Source organism: Hyaena hyaena, unplaced genomic scaffold, assembly GCF_003009895.1.
Source record: "Hyaena hyaena isolate Hyena2069 unplaced genomic scaffold, ASM300989v1 scaffold_214, whole genome shotgun sequence".
NCBI classification, from domain to species: domain Eukaryota; kingdom Metazoa; phylum Chordata; class Mammalia; order Carnivora; family Hyaenidae; genus Hyaena; species Hyaena hyaena.
Window position 1 is genome coordinate 599,073 of NW_024080842.1, and position 19,668 is coordinate 618,740.

Sequence of the window (19,668 nt, forward strand, 5' to 3'; positions counted from 1 at the left end):
TGGAAAAGTGTCCTTGGCGACATCATTGTCAGTGTCATCGTGAATCAGAGTGCTTGGCTCCAAGACTCCCAACCGGGCCCACTCCCTTCCTCTCCCCAGGGCCCAGCGCACCCTCCAGCCTGTGCTGGGCCTGGAGCAAGGGGGCTCCCTGAGGAGCAAGGACGTCAGAGAGGGGAGAGAAATAAAAAAGCAAATTACTTTTCCTGTGTCATTTTATACTGTTTTTTTAAAAAAAATTATTATTCTCATTACAAAAGTAAACCACAGTCGCTGCAGACATTTTCCAAAACCTCAGCACTCAGAAGCAAATGAAAACTGTGTTTAATCCCACGGCACCGAGATCATTACTGGGGTGCTTGTGGCTCGTTTTGCATATTTATATCAATCTTCACCCGCAAGCTCAAGTGGACAAAGACTGCGACCTTATTTTTCCATTGGCCAATCTCCCTGAGGAGCCCTCCCCACTCTTCCTCTGAGGTGGGAGAAATCTCAGCTCCAGGGGCCCACACCCACTCACCTGACACTGTGCTAAATTCTGTGGGCTGCTGGTAAGTGGGCGGTGGTCCCACACACAGCCCCCTCCACACTGGCGTCCACCAAACACCTGCTGTCTTGTCGGCTTCCTAAAGGTCAGTCCTGGTAGGCGATGTTACTTGGACCTTCGTTCCCACCCAGAAGACATCCCCGACGCCTCCACATGGCTTGTGTGAACACTGCCTCAGAAGCTTTTCTTCTGTCTTCAAACCACGTTGGAGCCGGAGGAATGTCCGTGGAGTGTCCGTGCTCTGACAGCTCCTGCCTCCCTGGGGCTCTCCCCAAGAAAGGTATTTATTATCTCCTTCGACACCCGGACACTCACAACTATCCCTTGTTTCTGTCAACCCCCTCAAGCCAGAGAGGTCTCCTTGTCTCCCAATCAACGCCCCACTTCACCCTGTGCTGAGAGCAGGAAGGTCTCCTGTGAGGTCCGGGATGGGAACATTTGCCCTCATACAGCGCTCCCATGTAAGGTTGAGTGGTGTATGCACTGCACAAATGCGTGCTCCTGAGTGGTGAGGATCCGACAGGAGGCTACCACCTGCCCTGTCCTGACAAGGAGAAAGGTGCCTTTTTATAATTCACCCAAAGCTACCTCATGTGCCAGGCGCAGCCGTGCCCTTACTCATGATGTCTTCTTCTAAACCTTATACCCAGGTCTAGACTTGTGAAACTCAAAAGGCTGTCATTTGACTCCTTTGTGAGTTGAGTCCTGCACTGTTTTCCCCTCCCTGAGGCTTTGAACGCTGGGCTGTGTGAGTGCTGTCTCTGTCTGCAAGCAAGAATCACAGGTATCAGGAGATGCCTGGCGACATCACACACACCAGTGTGCATGCACATGCACACTCCCAGCTCCAATGCTGGATTTGAATCTTTGGTTTTGGGGCCAGAACCTAAATTTAAAAATCTCCCCCAGTTAGGGGTGCCTAGATGGCCCAGTCAGTTAAGCATCCGTTTCTTGATTTCAGCTCAGGTCACAATATCATGGTTCGTGAGTTCGAGACCCACACTGGGTTCTGCACCAATGGTGTGGAGCCTGCTTGGGATTCTCTCTCTCTCTCCCTCTTTCTTAGCCCATGCTCTCTCTCTCGAAATAAATAAACTTAAAAAAGTAAATCTCCAGGTGGGTCTGCAGGGGGTTAAGGAGAAGCAATGAGATGAGGAGAACCTGCAACCCAGTCCCTGGGGCACACCGCCCCACAGCCCTCAGCGCCCGTTGCGGGCGGGGTGAGCAGGGGTAGTGCAGGCCATTACCTTTCTTGCCTAGGTGGGCGAATTCAGCGGGACCGGATGGCTAATGGCCATATCTCAGAATGCTCTTGACACCCCCAAGCGTCTGTGTGTTTCCTCTATTTGTCTCCAATTGAGATGCTGAGAGAATCCACATCACACCATTTCTGGGGGAGCGGCACCCTAAAGGCTTTCGTAAAGAAGAGCCACATGACTGGAGTCATTCAGCCCACTTCGCTCATCCAGCAGAGCGAGCCCACGGCAGCCTCCTCAGGGGGTGGGGGGGGCAGCCCCTTCTCCAGCCACAAGGGGCATCAGGGACCGCACGTGCCTCCCCGGAGGATGCCTGTGAGCCTGGAGACATCCCAAATCCTCGCCCGAAAACCCCACCGAGGAGGAGAGCAGGTCGGGTTTCTAATTGCCTCAGCATAAAATGGCAATGCTAATGTGGTTTCCAATTTCGGTTTTAAAATGCCACTTAAAGGACAGCTTCAGTTCCCTCACTTAAAACTTTTTTAAAATAATCACATTTCCTCATGAATCAGGCCGTGGGCATATCTGTCCTTCCTTCCCTGTCAAGAACTGGCAGAGCAAAAAGGATATTTTCTCGGGTCTTTTCATAAGCAGTTGCTGCTTCTTTGGTCAGAAGGCCTTTGGTGCTCCTACCCAGCACCCACGGTCCCTCCTGCCCATGGCCCTGGCCCCAGCCCCGGAAGGTCCCCGCCTCTCCCCTGGGGGGGCAGATGGCACCCCCGTGGACAGAGATGCAGGAAAGGCCAGGACGGAAGTGGCCAGGGGCAGTTTTGGAGCAAAGGTGATTTGGCTGTAGGGAGGAGCTTACCTAGAATTAAAATTATGGGGACCCCTAACAGTTTTATGGGAAAGAAACCAAGATGTTCAAACAAAAACAAAAACAAAACCTTGGGGGAAGAAAGGAAACATAATTTCAAACCCTGAAAGAATATGATCCTAAATTTTGTAAATCTGGATTTTTTTCTCCATGTTTCTAGTCAAGGATGGAAGTCCTTCACTATATTTTAAGCATAGGTGTGGGAAGGGGCATGAAAATTAAATGTTGTCAAAAGGATGTCTCTCCTTTCCCACCTTCCCATTAACTTAAAATGTGACTTCCGAAATTGCGTCCGTGAAGACAGGGTGTACAGAAGGCCCAGACCTGCTGCCAGGGGTTCAGACCAGTGGCCAGGGACCCCATCAAGAGCTTTCTCTCGGGGATCGGCTTTGAAGGCTTGGTCTGGTCTTTGTGGAGGGAGGTGAGTAGGGAAGGGGTACCTGTCCTTGCAGGGCCAGGATTCATCCCCTGAGATGGAGGTCAGGCCTCTAGCTGTCCACCCAGGACTCAGCTCAGGGACAGGATCCAGAGGCAGAACTCAGGCCTGCACTTGCTGCAGCGCCCCCAGCTGGCCCAGCTCCCCAGAGCCCACCCGGGTGCTCACTCAGCAAGGATGTGAAGGATGCAGTGATGACAGGAGCCGGAGACACCTCTTCCTGCAGGTGGGACCCCAGCCCCAGAGCTTCTTGCTGGCTCCGACACAGTCTGTGGAGCTGCTACAGGCCCCAGCCATGGGTGAGGCTGCGGGTGGCCTGGAACATTCCGTGTACCTCCCAGGGATACGTTCAGCCAGGAACCCGCAGAAGGTTAAGCCCAATGGCCCTTCTAAGTCCTTCCTTTGGGGCACCCCGTGCCCCTCCTGTTTCCTACACCCCACACATCAGGCATCCATGACATAGGTGGGAGCAGAGCCAGTCCCTCAGCTTTCCTGTGCTTGGGAACGCTCAGCCTCATAGATCTGGGACTGCGAGCATGGAAATGCCTCTTGCCACCACCTCATCCATGCTGTGGGCAGCATCTCACCTACCAAGGTCTCAAATGTGCTGCATCTACTGGCTAGGCCTTATCTGAGCTCGAAAGGGTTCCACGTAGAAATACTAAAGGAGGCTGAAAACAGGAATGTTCTAGAACAACCAGTCAGACTGAAGGGAGGGCCACAACGCAAGTCCATGTGCTGACGTTGGACGTGCTACCTTTCTGCCACTGGGGTCCTGTCAAATTCCTAGCAGGGGATGGGAGAAGAGTAGAATTCTAATGCTTACTGCTTGCCTTCTGGGTGACTTTTATTTCCTTCTTTACTCTGGTCTATATTTTCCACATAATGACCAAATGCTACCTTTATAAGCTGGATTAAAATAAAAGGAAATGAGTCTTACTTTACAAAGGTTGACGGGAGCAGCTGTAAGTCATTGACTCAGGCAGTGACCTGAAGATCATCTGGGCTCTTGCTGGGAAGCGCACCCACGACTAATGGAGGCAGGGCTCCCCTGAGGTCAACGAAGCTTGAGCTTGCGGCTTCCAGCTCATGTTCACTGGGTCAGGCGCCTTGGTAAAACCTGCAAAGGTAAGGCACTTTAGGAAGTAAAACTACTGTCTTTATCTACACACATCCCCCCACCACTACCGCCCTGCTCATCCCCAGGAACATGCCCACTACCTGCTCTCTGGGCTCACTCACACCAGGACATGGAGGTGCAGGATCGGGGGTGGGGGTGACGCGTTGCTAAGCAGCTGGTCGCAGGACATGTGGCTATGGAATGGAATTGAGGAAACGCAGGGCGCCAGAAGCCAGTCTGGGTTGTTCTTCCACAACTGTTTTGGATCTTTGTCAGCTTTTTAAGTTTTCAAATTTAGGGGCGCCCCCCACCCAGGGTGGTGAGCGTCCATCTTCATTCAGCTCAGGTCATGATCTCTCAGTTTCCTGAGTTCGAGCCCCGTATCGGGCTCTGTGCTGACAGCTCAGAGCCTGGAGCCTGCTTCAGATTCTGTGTGCCCCTTCCTCTCTGTCCCTCCCCCACTCATGCTCGGTCTCTCTCTCTCTCTCTCTCTCTCTCTCTCAAAAATAAATAAACATTTAAAAAATAAAAAAAGTAAAATTTGTAATTTATTTTGATTGTTTCTCTTTCTAAGTAAACACTCCCTTCAAAACCTAATTTTGGGGGGTCATTCTCAAAGAGAGTCCCTAAGATGCACAAGGGCCCCACAAAACCATGCTCTACCCCTGAGGCCAGGCTGCAGAAGGACAGGGAAGGGCAGGAGGCTGCTGTGATGTCAGTGTCTGGCGGTGGGGCCTCTATACCCACCATGCAGCTGCAGTCCCTATGGAAACGCCAATAACAAGGAGAGAGAGAAGGCCCAGCCGTGACATGCAGCCTAGGGCACTCGTGGGCCTTACATTGCTGGTCATTGCTGGCCAAAACAAAGTACTGGCTATGGACGGGGGTGGGGGGCAGGTTGTCTGGACTCTGACCTTGGCCCAGACTCAGGGACCAAAACCCAACGGCATGACTTTCAGCCTCGGAAGACTCTGAATCTGAGGCTCACAGTCTAAACTGGCTGTAAACAGCCAGAGACACATGGGTCTCACCCACCCGGGAGAGGGGAAGGGTTAGCGGGGGCCAGGGCTAGGAGGGGTTGCTTCTGAAGAGAGGTGACTCTTACTGGGACTTCAACCCCTGGCACCTGCCTCTGACTCCAGGCCTCCACAGCCCTCTGCAGCAGCCAGCAACCTAGCCAAGGCAGGGGAAAAACGACTCTACTCCTTACCACCCACAGAGCCCCAACCTGTCCCAATGTGCATACATCTTCCCTGACAGGTGACCACTGGCCTGGCTGAGGCAGTTTTAGTCTCAGGCTGTCCCCGCCAAGCCCCTCTGTCCCCTTCATTCTCAGAGACCCAAGACCTACACTGTGAACGCAGCAGTCTCCTGCCTACTATGGCTCCCACACCTTATTTTTTGTTTGTTTATTTATTTATTCTGAGAGAGAGAGAGAGCAGGGGAGGGGCAGAGAGAGAGACAGCAAATCCCAAGCAGCCCCCATACTGTCAGCACAGAGCCCAGTGCAGGGCTGGAACCCATGAACCACGAGATCATAACCTGAGCCCAGACCAAAAACCGGATGCTCAACTGACTGAGCCACCAGGCGCCCCTGATTCCTGTACATTTTATCCACCACTGGCATTTCCACGAGTTAATCTCTGCCAGGTACTTCCTGGTGGACCTGAACTGACACAGGGCCCAAGTAGATTTCTCTCCTTGCCATAGGCAGAATAATGAAAGGAGGTGAAAAGCCAGTAACTCTCACATCGTGTGATTCAGTGATGTTTAATGCTTTACCAACGTGCTATATAAAATAAAACTGCATCTCATCTTATGTACCCATACTCAATCTTAGGAAACACAATCCTAGAAAGGAACTGGCTCTTCCTGAATGAATCCTTGTGTCCTGGTCTCACCACCAAGTTCCACACCTTTCCATGAAGCAGTTCTTCCTCACTGCCGCAGATGAGATGGGTTGGGGGGGCTTCTTAATTGACTGAACAGACCTTCTCCCTCGACTTGCTGCCTGTCTGGGCCTGAGGCACCCCTTCTGGTGCCCCCTCTCTTCCCAAGTTGTAACCTTACAAACCAGGCACTGCCTCCCCTGGAAATACAGGGGCAAGATCAGAGGACCCAGCCAGACTCCCAGGTTCCCCTGACCCTGGCTATGGATTCCAAATACCAGCCCTGTTCCAAGCCCCTACTGCCCCTTTTGGTACATGCTGGCTCTATCCCAGCTTTGGCCTACTTCCCATTCTTGGCCAGGATGGTGGCCTGGTCCTTAGCATGCAGTGACCCCACTCTTGACTCCACACCACACACACCGGCCGGGTCCAGGCAGCAGGAGGAGTGCAACTTCACCGGCGTGCAAACCTCTGTCCTTCCTAGGAAAGTCCAGGCGATCCAGCCCAGGGGGCGGCAACCCATCACCATCATTCTCAGCCTTGGAAGCTTAGTGTCGCACAGCCTTGGACGCTGTGGTAGTCTACTCAGCTAAAGGGATCCAGACAAGCAGATGAGGTTACATGTTATTGGATATCAAGGCACGAACCAGTGAGAATTTATCCAGCAAATAGTCCACGAAGAGCCAGAGCCACCCACCACCTGCAGATGTAGATTATCACCGGCTTCCCAGTGTCTCTGGCCACAACCCAGGCAGCCCTACGAATCTTGTTACTGGCTCTCTCCATCCCACCATCTGATCCCACAAGAGAACCCACAGGCCCATGGCAGCAGAGGACAGTGATGGAGACCCCCTTTCTGGGAGAAGGGCGGCTGTGAGCGTCCTCCTTGCAGACAGCCTCACGCACACACCCCATCCTTTCCCCCAAGTATTCCGCACCACAAACCAGACCGCAACCCCTCGCGGGGCCTGGCCTGGCCCTTCCCCAAGCCTATTTCCACTTGGAAAAGTGCTTCATTTCAAAAGCTGGGCTTCGCCTCCTTGCTAGTTAGTTCTCAAAATGGTCATTCTAAAACACACAACCTTAATTCACCAGCCAGTGCCATTGCCAAAGCCATCCATAAACAGACAAACAGACAAACAAAAAGCACTGCCCACGGGGGCGATGGTTAAAATGAAAAGGTCTGCAAGCAAGAGCATCATCAGCATTCACAGAAGAGCACTCCACAGCAGTCATAGCACGCAACACACGCCAAAAACCACCGCGGCAGCAGCAAACCCCAGACGGCAACATTTCACCCTTGACCTTCACCCCTGCCTCTCGGTGCCGCTGAGTGGTTTAATAATAATTCCCTTCACATGCAGAAGAAACAGAAATAGCTTCACCAAGCACCACAGGCCGCTCGGCACAGTTGATGAAATCCTGGGGCTCTAATGCTCCCAGGCTCCCAAGTTTCCATTAAGCAGCTGCCAAATGGCTCTATCGTGGCCGGAAAGGCACCCTTGCCTCGCCTGCCTCAGTCCCTCCACAAGCAGGCCAGAGGGGTGGACACGTGTGTCGCTCAGCGACCACGTAATGGGGAAGAGGTTGCTCTGGAGTCCTGGCCCTGAGACCTCTGTCTGTCAAAGCCAAGTCAGAGCCCCTTTATAATCTTTTTCGAGACTTAAATGTGAGGGTACACAAAGCTCCCTTAATGGAAGGTCGCTCTGGCTTGTATAACAAGCTGTGTAAACTTCATCTCTGCATTTACTCAGCACCAGCCTTGTTTAATTTCCTGTCCAGGGACTTGTGGGGAACGTGACTGCCCTCCCAGGGCTCTGAACATCTTTTGGAGAATAAACAGTGCCCTCCCCATTTTGAGACCAAAAGACCCCCAAAAAAGGGCAAGATGCTTTCTCCAACTTTACCAAAAGGCAACACAGTTTGACTACATGCTTTTTTGCTGAGTTTCTCGTTAGAAAAGTAGCCTAAGACTGATTGGACGGGTACCTGGGTGGCTCAGTCAGTTGGGCGTCTGACTTCAGCTCAGGTCATAATCTCAGTTTGTGGGGAGCACCACACTGGGCTCTGCACTGACAGCTCACAGCCTGAAGCCTGCTTCAGATTCTGTCTCCCTCTCTCTCTGTCCCTCCTCAGCTCATCACACACACACTCTCTCTCTTAAAAATAAACAAACATTTAAAAAAATTTTTTGGAAAGACTGAGTGGACAAGAACAGGCTACAGAATCTCAGTTGCCTTGCATCCTGACCCAGCTGTGTGGCCTTAGCACATGACGTCCCTTCTCAAAGTTGCAGCTTCCTACTTAGGGAAATGGTGGGACACAGCAGTGCTATCTCCTAGGTCCCTGTGAGGAGAAAAATCACACTGAAGATCAAGCCAGAGCTCGGCCTGTGGGAAGAGGTCTGCGAATGGCAGTTAGCAGCCCTGCTCTGCCCTTGGAAGCGGCCATGGTAGCGGTGAAGTGCATGGCCACTGGAGCCTGGCTGCCGAGGGTCAAGCCTCAGCTGTTCCACCACTCACAGCCCTGCAAGCCCTTGCAAAATGCGCTATGAGGCTGAAAAGCAGTCGCTGTGGGGAAGGTATGAGCGTGTCAGGGACCCCAGGTTCTGAGATTTCCCCTCCTCCCATCAAGAGCAACGGCACCGCAGGGACCTTCCATCCACACCCAGTCCTTTGCAGATGCCCCTGCTCCATGCTCACTTCCTGGATGCTCACAGAGTGTGAGCAGGACCAGAAATCATTTATCATAAACCCTCATCTTACAGCCCAAAGGGCTGGAGCCTGCCCCAGATTCTTCTTAGGACCTCTCACCTGAGCTGCCCAGATTTCCTCCCCTCACCTAGTGTCTTACCTGATCTCATGGGTGGGGCAGCGAGGAAGGACAGACAGCAGGGAAATTCCAGGCAAAATCCCAAACCCAACTCCTCAAACCCTACAATTCAAGCCTTACTGAGACTCAAGGAACTAATACAGCAGGGGCTGCAGCTGGATAAAATCTTTTCCATTCAACCCACACGCTGACCCTCCCCCTGGCCAAAAGCGTCAGCGAGGAAGCGTGTTCTGATTTCACATAATGTCCCCTGGGACCCTGCTGACTGAGAAAAATGCTGTCCAAAATAGGTCAGGCCTCCCAAGAGAGGGACTACCTCCCCTCATCTGAACGGCCCACTTGCACGACTACTGCCTCACGTTCGTGCGGTGGCTGTCCTGTGCTGATGTGGGTAGCCTTGCTCCTGTCAGAGACAGCTCTCCTTTCTAGAGAATGAGGGGTTGGCCCAAGCATCAGCCAGACATCCTGGCTCAGCGTCTACACCCCAGGAGCACACTGGGCAATTCCTCAGAAACCAGGCGGCGAGACCAGGCAGTGCTGCATCCTGCCAGGTCCCTTCCATCCCACACACACACCTCCTGGCCCGGGGAGGTCCCCATGGGACTAAGAGGGAAGCACTCAGAGCCGGAGGCCTTGCTCGGCAAGCAGTTAAATACTCTGTGGAGTCGGGACTCGGAACCACAATTTCGATGTCAGAAAGTTTGCAGAGGTGTTTCTCTGAGGCCGAGATGGGATTTATGGGAATGAGCTCTGGCCACGACTGGCCTTGCACACCTTGAGTTGTCGTATGATGCCTGTGGCCAGGTGTGAGATGAGGTGAGGGCAAAGGGACTAACTGACTCATCTTTCCTCCTGCTCACTCAGCCGGTGCTCCCCAGCTCCACACGCACTGCACACGCATCCCTCGGTGGGATGAGAGGCATAGCTGTGAACTTGGCTGCCCCGTAAAGATCTCGGGAGAGTGGTCAGACAACAGAGCTAAGACCAAGGCGAGGGGTGAGGCATCCAGGGTGCAGAACTCCACAGTTCCACACCCCCGGCTTCTCATCTTCCTCCCTCTAAACCTGGCCCTGTCAGTGACAGTCCCGGCTGGAAGGTGCTTCTAGAAAAGTGCAGGGGCCACGCAGTCAGGGCAGCGCTTTCCATTCTAGTCTAAGGAGACTGAACAGTTCCTCAAAGGAAGTGAGAAATTTGGACCAGGAGAACCCCTCAGGGGTTCCTCTTGACTGCTCTCCTCTGTTCTGGCCACCAAGCCTTTGCCCTGAATGGCTAGTGCACTTGGGCCATGGCCACCATCACACCCTCCTCTGGCCCCCTGTGCCAGAGCAGAGCTGAGCTCGCAGTCGGGGGAGCACGTGTGCCCCCAGGGCACAGCTAGAGAGGAGCCTGGGCCCAGGCAGCCAGTCCCAGCTGGGCCCTGAGCTCCTCTGCCACCGCCCCGGGCCTCCCCTGCAGGCAGCGTGCCCTGCCTGCGCTACCCAGCAGCCAGCGGGGCTCCGCGCCAACCGGGCTTCACCGGGAGGGAGGATACCAAGGAGAACGAGGGCAGGTGTCCACGTCCAGCTGCGCCACGCCTCTGAGTGGGTCTGCTGCCCACAACTCTGTTGGGCATGTGTCCCTGTTCACAGGTCTGTAACCATTTCTTTGTCCGTCATTCTTTCTGTGACCCTGTTTTTCCTCCCTCCCTCTGTGCGTCCCTCCGGCCTTAAGTGCTGTGAGGCCGGGCCGGGGCAGTCGCAGCGTGTCCCCTCTCGCCCTCATTGGCTGGCAGCCGCTCCTCGGGGGCAGCCGCTGTCAGTCCCGCCCCCCCGCCCCCCCCCCCCCCCCGCCCAGGACCTGAGCGCGCTCTGAGCCTCCTCGGAGCGCAGTCTCCTGCTCAAGACAGGAGCGAAGCAGCCAAAGCGAGTGGGCACAGGCTCGCCGCACACCGGGCGTCTGAACAGGGACTCGCGGCTGCAGGACTGCCTGCTCCGAGACGCAGCAGCCGCGGCGGCGCCAGAGGACTCCACGCCACCCGCCCTCAGGGCACCTGGCGTCCCAGCGCCGAGCGGGCACCCGAGCTGTGGCCGCACTCCCCGGGCGCCTCTCGCCGCTGCTGCAGCCTCGGGGAGACCGGATCCCGGAGCGCACCAGAACTGGGGGACGGAGCCGAGAGCTTGGCTGCAAAACCGCAAGCCGGGTGACTCGGCACCGCGCGTGGAGACGGCAGGACACAGGGAAAGCCAGAGGGTCGCGCGCTTGGGGCCACCCAGCTCCGACCCGCGGGGACCGCAGCTGAGCGCGGAGGCGAGGGAGCGGCGCGGCCCCGGCTGACCCGAAGGCACCGGCTCCCGGTCAGGTGCGCGCAGCAGGGCGGGAGGGGCGCGCCATGGAGGCTCCCGGAGTCGCTGGTCCGCGCGACACCAAGTGAGGCGCTCCGGCCGGGGTCGGCGGCCCCGCAGGTCATGTACGGAGACGTGTTCAACGCCACGGCCGGCCCGGAGGCGGCTGGAGGCGGCGCGCTGGCCCTGGCAGCCACGGTCAAGGCAGAGGGCGCTTTGCCGCTGGAGCTGGCCACCGCGCGCGGCATGCGAGACGGCGCGGCCACAAAGCCCGACCTGCCCACCTACCTGCTGCTCTTCTTCCTGCTGCTGCTGTCTGTGGCGCTCGTCGTCCTCTTCATAGGCTGCCAGCTGCGCCACTCGGCCTTCGCCGCGCTGCCCCACGACCGTTCGCTGCGCGACGCCCGAGCGCCCTGGAAGTCGCGGCCGGTGTAGCTGCGGAGCGAGCCAGGGCCGGCGGGCGCAGTGTCCGGGTCTCACCCCGGCCGCCGGTAGGAGCGGGGCAGGGCAGCGAGCCTGGCGCCAGGGGTCGCTGGCCCCTGGGAACGCCACCCCCTGACCCAACGACCCCTTCCGACCTCAAGCGGCAAGCCGGGCGTAAAGGGAGTCAGAGGCGTTCGCAGGCTGCGTAGGGTCCCGAACCCAGAAGCCGCAGGTTTCCAAGGTTCTGATCCCCTGGAGGAGTCTTTCTCCCCCCTCCCTCCGGACAGCGGGTCTAGCAGGGGTGCCTTCCTGAAAGACGGCGCGCCAGCCCAGACACAGGAGCCTCCCCCGCCGCCTGCTGACTCCCTTACTTTGCACACGAAGGGGCAGGCATGGCTCGGCGAGGGCACTACTAGCCAGAAGCTGGCCCGGTAGCTGTCTTCCCGCCGCTGCTACCGCCTCTTCCACTCCTTGGCACCGAGGATCCCGGTCTCCCGAGAACCCGAGACTGAACTCAGCCGAACTTAGAAATGATGGCCTTTGGCGGCTGCGTCCTCTCAGGGAAGTGAGGGGATGCTGAGTTTAAGTAGGTCCCGCTCGGGTCCAAGGGCTCAGTTTTCTTTGAGGGCACGGGAGGGTTAGCCGGTCTAGAGGAACTGGGTCGCACCTGCAGCACCCTGTGGTTGGGGATCCGCGTCCCGCACCTCCAGGGACCGCATTTGTACAATAAAACTTCACCGAACTGGACCCAGTGCTGAGAACGCTCTGGTCATTGGTCGCGCCGCTTTGGAAAGGGGGTTAAGGAAGGGCAGCAGGGCTGGCAGGCCACCCGCAGCCTCAGTCTGCCTCCTACTTCGCCCTGAGCCGCGCAGGTTTTAATACTTCCTCCTCTCTAGCGTTTCCTCAGCGTCAATCAGGTAGTTGTTCTGGGAAGTGTTTTCAGAGCCCTCAAAAAAAAAAAAAAAAAAAAAAGAGGACTTGCTGCCTTATCTGCAGGAAAAATTCCCAGTAAAGGCTTCAAGGAGCCCTTCTCTACAGGGCAGTTGCTTGCACTTGGCCCTCTCCTTTGCTCTCAGAGTCTCTTGGGTCCGAAGCCTTCCAAGAGCCAGGTGTAGACCAGAGCCATCTGATGATGGAAGGGCCTGAGGGTCCTGCCCTGGGATCAGCTCCTGGGATCAGCTCTGCCCTGGGATCCCTGCTCACGGCTTCTTCCCACAGTAGGCAGAGGCCTGTGCTGGAGAACACGGGGCAGGGGTGGCAAATGGATGAATAGTACCAGCTATGGGGGAGCTGATTAGAAAGGCCCTGAGAAGGAACAGAAAGATTTGTGATAACCTTGGCCATTTTCAAAGTTAACCTAACTCTAGGGAGTCTACTTTATGGGGGTTTAAATAGTTTCAGGCGTTACCCGGCTCAGTAGGGCACTAGAGCTTAGAGAATGTTTCACTAAAAATAGATGTGGTAGATTATCCAATTCAGTAGTGCCAAACCATTTGCGGGGTCACTCAGGTTTTGAGAATCTGAAGAATGCTAGGATGTTGCATCAGGCAAAATGCAGACAGGCACACAATTGTGCAAGCCTTTAGTGAGGGATGCCTAAGGACTCAAGTGAGGCAGGGGGAAAGATCTGCCCGGGCTGGAGTCTTGGGCCAGGGCTCCCCACCACTGTTCCACCGCGGCCAGTGAGTGCCCAAGCTTCCCTCCTGGCCCCATCCAGGAAGCAGGACACATAAGCTGTAGACAAGGTCTCACCTTGGCCTGGATTAACCACATCTTGGAATGCTAACCCCAACCAACCCCTAATGGTGCTAATTCTGTGAAAACCTCACAGAACATCTTGGCCAGGTCTTTGGAAATGTAGCCAAACCTCCCCAGCCTACAGTAATGTAACCCAGCTAATCTGCATGACCCTTGGTGGCAGAGACAATTAAATGGAATAAATGTAAGGAATATGAGAGCCCCTGGCTGGTGTCATGAAGTAGTGTGCTGCTGATAAGAGGGACCCTTTTTCAGCTGTGATGTAGGCGACTGGGAGGGGTAGGAGGCCGTAAAGAGACAGAGTACTCCTTCTCCACATCTCCCCATGGGTAGATCTAAAGGCAGTATGCAGAGTAGTCGGAGCACAAGTTCTGGAGAATGACTGGCGTTACAGCCCAGCACCAATGCTCCCTGGCTGTGCGACTCCACGCACATCATTTAATCTATTTCAGCCTGGTTCCTCATCTGTGAAATGGGTATTCTTTCACCTAGCTCTGCAGGGTTGAAAGTGAAACGTAGTAACAAACGTGAACACGCTAGCTAGCATCCAAATGTTAGCTCTTATTCTAACTGAGCCGTAGGCTTGAGGCAGCAGTGCCGAAAGTTGAACCTAACCCTAAAACAGGATGTGCTCTCACTAGGGCTCACTGTCTACTGTGACCACAAACCAGTGCAAAGGCCAGTCCTTGCAGGTAAAATGTGAGTGGATGACTGACTTAGAGGTTGCCTAAGGTTCCTGGGCCAGCGTCAGCTAAAGCCAGAGAGATCCCAGGAGGCTCTTGGGATCCCTTGATACACTACAGGCCCAAGGCCTCAAAAGGTTAAAGCTGAGAAGGGCTAAGGAAGATGGGGACAGCTTGGAAAGCATCTGTGTGTCTGCTGCCTTGCCCTGGTTTCGGCCACCTAAACCAATGGTCTGGCCACTTCAACTCCACAGGTACTTTTTTTTTTTTTTTAATGTTTATTTATTTTTGAGAGAAAGCGAGCAAGAGCATAATTAGGGGAGGGACAGAGGGAGAGGAAGACACAGAATCTGAAGCAGGCTCCAGGCTCTGAGCTGTCAGCACAGAGCCCGATGTGGGGCTCAGACCCACAGACTCACGAGATCATGACCTGAGCCAAAGTCGGACGCTTAACCGACTGAGCCACCCAAGCGCCCCACACAGATACTTTAAAAATAAACTCTTAGGTAATCAGGCCTATGTAGAGATCGAATCTAGGCACCGGGCAGGATTGGTGAGAGGGCCTGGACTGGGCCTCTTCTTTTGCCAGCACTGTGTCCCTGAATAATTTCATTCCCTTCCCTAGCGTTAGATTGGTTGAGCAGTAATGGGCCTTTCTCATGCTGGACCTAGCCCCACATTCTCCCAGAAAAGCAGGGATGTGGCTGAGCTCATGTCTGCTGCTGCTGAAATGCAGGGTAAGTGGACTGCAATGTGGCAATGGGACATATAGATGGGTATCAGGGGGTGAGTCTGCACACACACAGCCTTCTGCCCTTTGCTCTCCCACCAGGCCCACGAAGCCCTGGAGCCACCTCTGGAGAGCTGGAGCTGGCAGGCTACAAACACAGCAGGACCCCTGACAAGCATTTGGACTGCTTTGCCCTTAACCAGCCACTGGGAGCAGACAAGGGGGCTGAGCACATGTTTCTGATGGGGGCTTAGGGGGTGGTTGGGTGGTTGCAGGTGACAGGAACCAGGGAGAAGCAGCATAGGGTGGTGACTGAGAGCCTTAGCCTTGGCACTAGGTACTGGCCTTGACTATCCACGCTATGCCTGGATCATGTTTCTGGATTTCTGGGAGCCCCACTTTCCTCACCTGTAAAATGGAGATAATAATAGTACCTGCCCCACAGGAGTTTCAACATCGCGTGAGACATCGTAGGTAAAGTGTTCAGCTCATGTTTGACATGTCGTAAGTGCTCTGAATGGGAGCTATTCTTATTATTAACCAGGATGACCATTTCAGAAGTGTTTGCAGCAGCACTAACACCAAATGTGCTTCCTCGGTGGCTTGAAGTTCTTCTTCAAAAGGTGCCAAATGGTAAAGAAGCCTGCCCCGTTCCGGCAGGGGTGCCCAGAGTCGGAGGGCAGCTGTCCCGGGTCATTTCTCTCTCTGCACATTCTCACTAAACTAGCTCATCCACTCTTGTGGCTTCAGGTGCTTTTCAAATGACTCATTCCAGACCTTATCCCTGAGCCCATTTGATTATCTCCATTTGGATAGCTCATAGGGAGCCTCAAGCTCTAAAACTCATCATCTTTCTATAAACATCAGACCTTCCTTCAGTCTTCTCCATCTCAGTAAATTGCACCACCACCTGGTTGCCCGAAGTGAAAGCCACAGTGGTCCTTCTTGATCCCAAACTCTTCATCTTCCCACATGCAATCCATCATCTTCCAGATACCAGTCTACTCCATCTAATTCCGTCCATCTCCACCATCGCCACCCAAATTCAAAGCCCAACATTCATTTTTTCTTTCTCTCCAATCAGAGGAATGTCAGAACCCAATATCTGGCTTGGGCCCCAGCTTATACCCCCATGGCTTCTCCTTGCCCTCAGGATTTAAGATAATGCCCTAATCTTGGCCTATAAGACCCAGCACCATCTGCCCCCCACCATCCACTCCAGCCTCATTTCCTCACCTTCTTTTGTACTTTTAATCCTTAGGGTCTCCCCTCCCCCATCTGGCTAATGCCTTCTCATCCTCCAGGTGTAAGTTAAATCTCTCTCCTTCAAAAGGACTTGCCTGAGTTCTCAGAGAAGATCACTTTCCTTCATTCATAGCCCCCGGTCAGCTCCCTTATTAAGGGTATTAAATAGCTGTGTAATTCGGAGCCTCATGCCTCTCTCCCTACTACCATGTAAGCTGTATGAGGTCAGGGACAGCATGTGCCCAGGTCACTGCTGCCTTCCCAATGCCTAGCATAGTGGTACACAAAAATGGGCACTGAGTCTTTGTTGAATGAAGTATAATGGAAAGACAGAGCTAGAAGTTGAAGGTAAATTTGCCTGTGGGTTCTTCACCTGAACTCTTTGCCTTTGACTTTCTGCCTTAAACTAAACTTGCATCAGATACAATATTGAGTTGAACTCTCCTTATTGATTGGCCCTTCAAGTGGCCAGTTTCCTGGAGGTGGTAATTCACAAAATTGTTAGCAACTGATATTTCCTGTCTCCATCTATGTAACACTATAGTTATTATTGGCTCTCCCGCAGAGACTAAGAACATGCAATTTAAGTTTGTACACTTAGCTATTTCTGCCTGAATCACTCATTTCCCTGAAGGGAAGCAGAGAGCTACTTTGTAGTATCATTCATGCTTTCTGGATTGTCTTGACTAAGAATGGATTAAATCGCTGCTTCACACATTGACTTCCTCACCTCTTCCTGAACTTTATCAAAGATTTCTTTCTCAATGAGACCTTCCCTGGATCCTTGGTCTAAGACCTCAACTATCTTCTACCTCTAACCCTTGATGTTTCCAAGCCCCCTTTCCTCCATTTTTTCCTTAGAACTTCCCACTGCTCTCCCTCTACATGTTATTGTTCTTGTTTTGTGTCTCCATCAACCAGAATGAAGAACCCTGAAGGAAAGAACTTTGGTTTTATTCAGTTTACCCTACACCTGACATCAAATATTAGTCAAATGAATGAGCAAACCACCTGGTTAAGTGCTCTAGACCAGAAAGAAACTACAGACATTTAAAAAAAAAAAAAAAAAAAAAGGAGCAGAGTCTTTTTCTTAAAATCTCCTTCATTCTTCATTTCTGCTGCTTCTCCACCTTCCAAACTGATCCGATAACCCTAACCAGATAGGGGTCAAAATCACACAACCATGTTACAGCTTTGCCTTCCATGAAGACAGCGGGCTCTCTTGCTACAACAAGCGAGTTCTACTGCACTGGCTGGTGTAAAGTTCGCCTGGTAGTAAGCACTCCGGGAGGATCTGGTGAGAGGGAGTGAATGAGCAAGTACTATGTATAGTCTGAACTGTCATAACAAAGGACAATCCCCACTTCCAAGTTTCTTTTTCACTTAACTTTCCAGGAGAACAGGTCTGTCATCCTCACCCCTTGGCTTCCGTGTCCATCTCAAGGTGGATTCACTACTTCCTGCCACCGTATCTGCATCCTAGCCACTGGGAAGGCGAAAGGGCCAAGAACATTCCCCTTGAGAGCAATGCCCTGAATGGCACCTATTTCTGCCCCTATCCTAGGTCATGTGACCATCAGCTGGCTGAAAGGGAGGCTGGGAAGTGTGGTATGCAGCTGGACACAGGTGTTCCATAATTAATGGAATTAATAGGGAGGATGGGTACTGGTTAACTTCCAGTAGTTTATTAAACAGACAATAAAAGGAAAGCACCTTTGTTTTCATATGAAGATCCTTGCAGTCTGACCATTTATATGTAACTAGCTGTTTGTATTCACCATCTTCACCCCCACTGCTCTAATTTGGCTGGAGCAAATTCTGTAAAATTAAAAGAATTTTATGTGAAGAAAATGCCATCAGGGAGTGCTTATTATTAATCTTACTAACAGATGTTGGGATAGCCCTTCAAGTTCCTCTGTGCTTTTTTGCCCCCTACAACCCCACATACACTCTTCAGCAAAACTAATCTTGTATTCAGAAGTAAAAATACGGTCACCATGCTCTGTCTCTCACAGCTGTTACTTGTGGCACCCAACCCAAACGCAGTTAAAGGTCGGTACCTCATGCACAACTGGGGGTGTGATTATGAGATCAAACCAGGGTGCTAAAATCAGGCTACAGGGTTCTTAACACTGCCACACTCACTCACAAGCTATGAAATGTAAAAGTACTTTTTGGTTCTTTTCTCTGGTCAAACACATCAAGTAAACTGTACCCTTCGACTTTGTCTGGGAAAATATTAAATGCCAAGAGGGTAAATCTCCAATTAACAGGATTAACTCTGTAGTTTCTCTAACCAACAATTCTGGGAACCTGATAACTTTGGGGCAAAGATCTCAAAGTTCAAGGACAAAGAACAGATTTTGGTCTTCTAATTTCTGAGTTGAGTCTCCCCCTTTCGTCTTCCATGAGGCATGCAATAAAGAGATCTGATATTCAGGGGTGACTGGGTGGCTCAGTTGGCTCAGGTCATGATCTCACAGTTTTGTTGAGTTTGAGCTCTGCATCGAGCTCTGTGCTGTTAGCACAGAGCCCATTTCAGATCCTCTGTTCCTTTCTCTCTGCCCCTCCCCCACTTGTATGCACACTCTACCTCCTCAAAAATAACACTTAAAAAACATTTAATTGCAAAACAGACATCTGATACTTAGTGCTGAGCTATAAACCATTCAGTTAAGAACTATCATATTACCTAATTTAAAAGTGAATTCCAGTATAAGAAATCATTATCTGACTCCATGTTCTCATTCATTTCTCGAATACTGGAGTGCTTACAATTTATCAAACACTGCTCTAACAGTGGGGACACAGGCCTGGCCTCAGAAAGCTTCCATTCCCATGAGATGAGACAGTCTTTAAACAGGGTAAAGAAATAAAATTGACAGTATGTTAGATGGCGACAGATGCAACAAATGAAAAACTTGTTTTCTCCCAAACTCCCAAGGTCTTATCTTCCTTCTTTCTGAGAAGCTGCTTCGATTACTCCCAATTGCCTTTGTCACTTCAGCAACATCATTAAAATACCTGGATAGCTAGGCTTGGTACTGTACATTTTGGAAAAAGTCTGCCATTCAATAAAAGAAGATTTAGTTAAGAGAGGACAATATTCTCTTGGGTATATCAAATCCAAGAAACACTCTCGAACCAATTTCTCTGAGAATTCTTTCAAAAAAGAAGTCTAGCCCCATTCACAATCAGCTACATTTTTGCCGAAGAAAGGAAAGGACCCAATGGAGGGTGGCTACCCCAAAAGGTTAGAAGAGTACACATGCTACAACACGTATATGCATACCAGTTAGCTATTGGCTTGAGGTTTTTTAATCCTTTTCTGTACTGTTAAAACTCTTGACATGTAGCTCAGATAAAAGTAGTATTGAAAATGAAGTAACATTTGGGGTGCCTGGGTGGCTCAGTCGGTTAAGTGTCCGACTTCGGCTCAAGTCATGATCTCACGGTTTGTGGGTTCGAGCCCTGCATCGGGCTCTGTGCTGACAGCTAGCTCAGAGCCTGGAGCCTGCTTCGGATTCTCTGTCTCCCTCTCTCTTTGCCCCTCCCCCACTCATACCCTTCCTCTCTCTCTCAAAAATAAACATTAAATTTTTTTAAAAAAATAA

At 52.3% G+C, this 19,668-nt stretch overlaps 1 protein-coding gene across 1 annotated transcript; it reads left to right on the forward strand.

Moving 5' to 3' along the window:
- The first annotated feature begins 10,816 nt into the window (after positions 1–10,816).
- Positions 10,817–12,372, forward strand: SMIM32 (small integral membrane protein 32). Its single transcript, XM_039242295.1, has one exon. It carries the CDS (start codon positions 11,339–11,341, stop codon positions 11,648–11,650), a length of 312 nt encoding a protein of 103 aa, XP_039098226.1. The 5' UTR covers positions 10,817–11,338; the 3' UTR covers positions 11,651–12,372.
- The last annotated feature ends 7,296 nt before the right edge of the window (positions 12,373–19,668 follow it).

Bases quoted from the DNA above. Each gene is read 5' to 3' on its own strand.
- SMIM32 (XM_039242295.1), top strand. From the start codon at position 11,339: ATGTACGGAGACGTGTTCAACGCCACGGCCGGCCCGGAGGCGGCTGGA.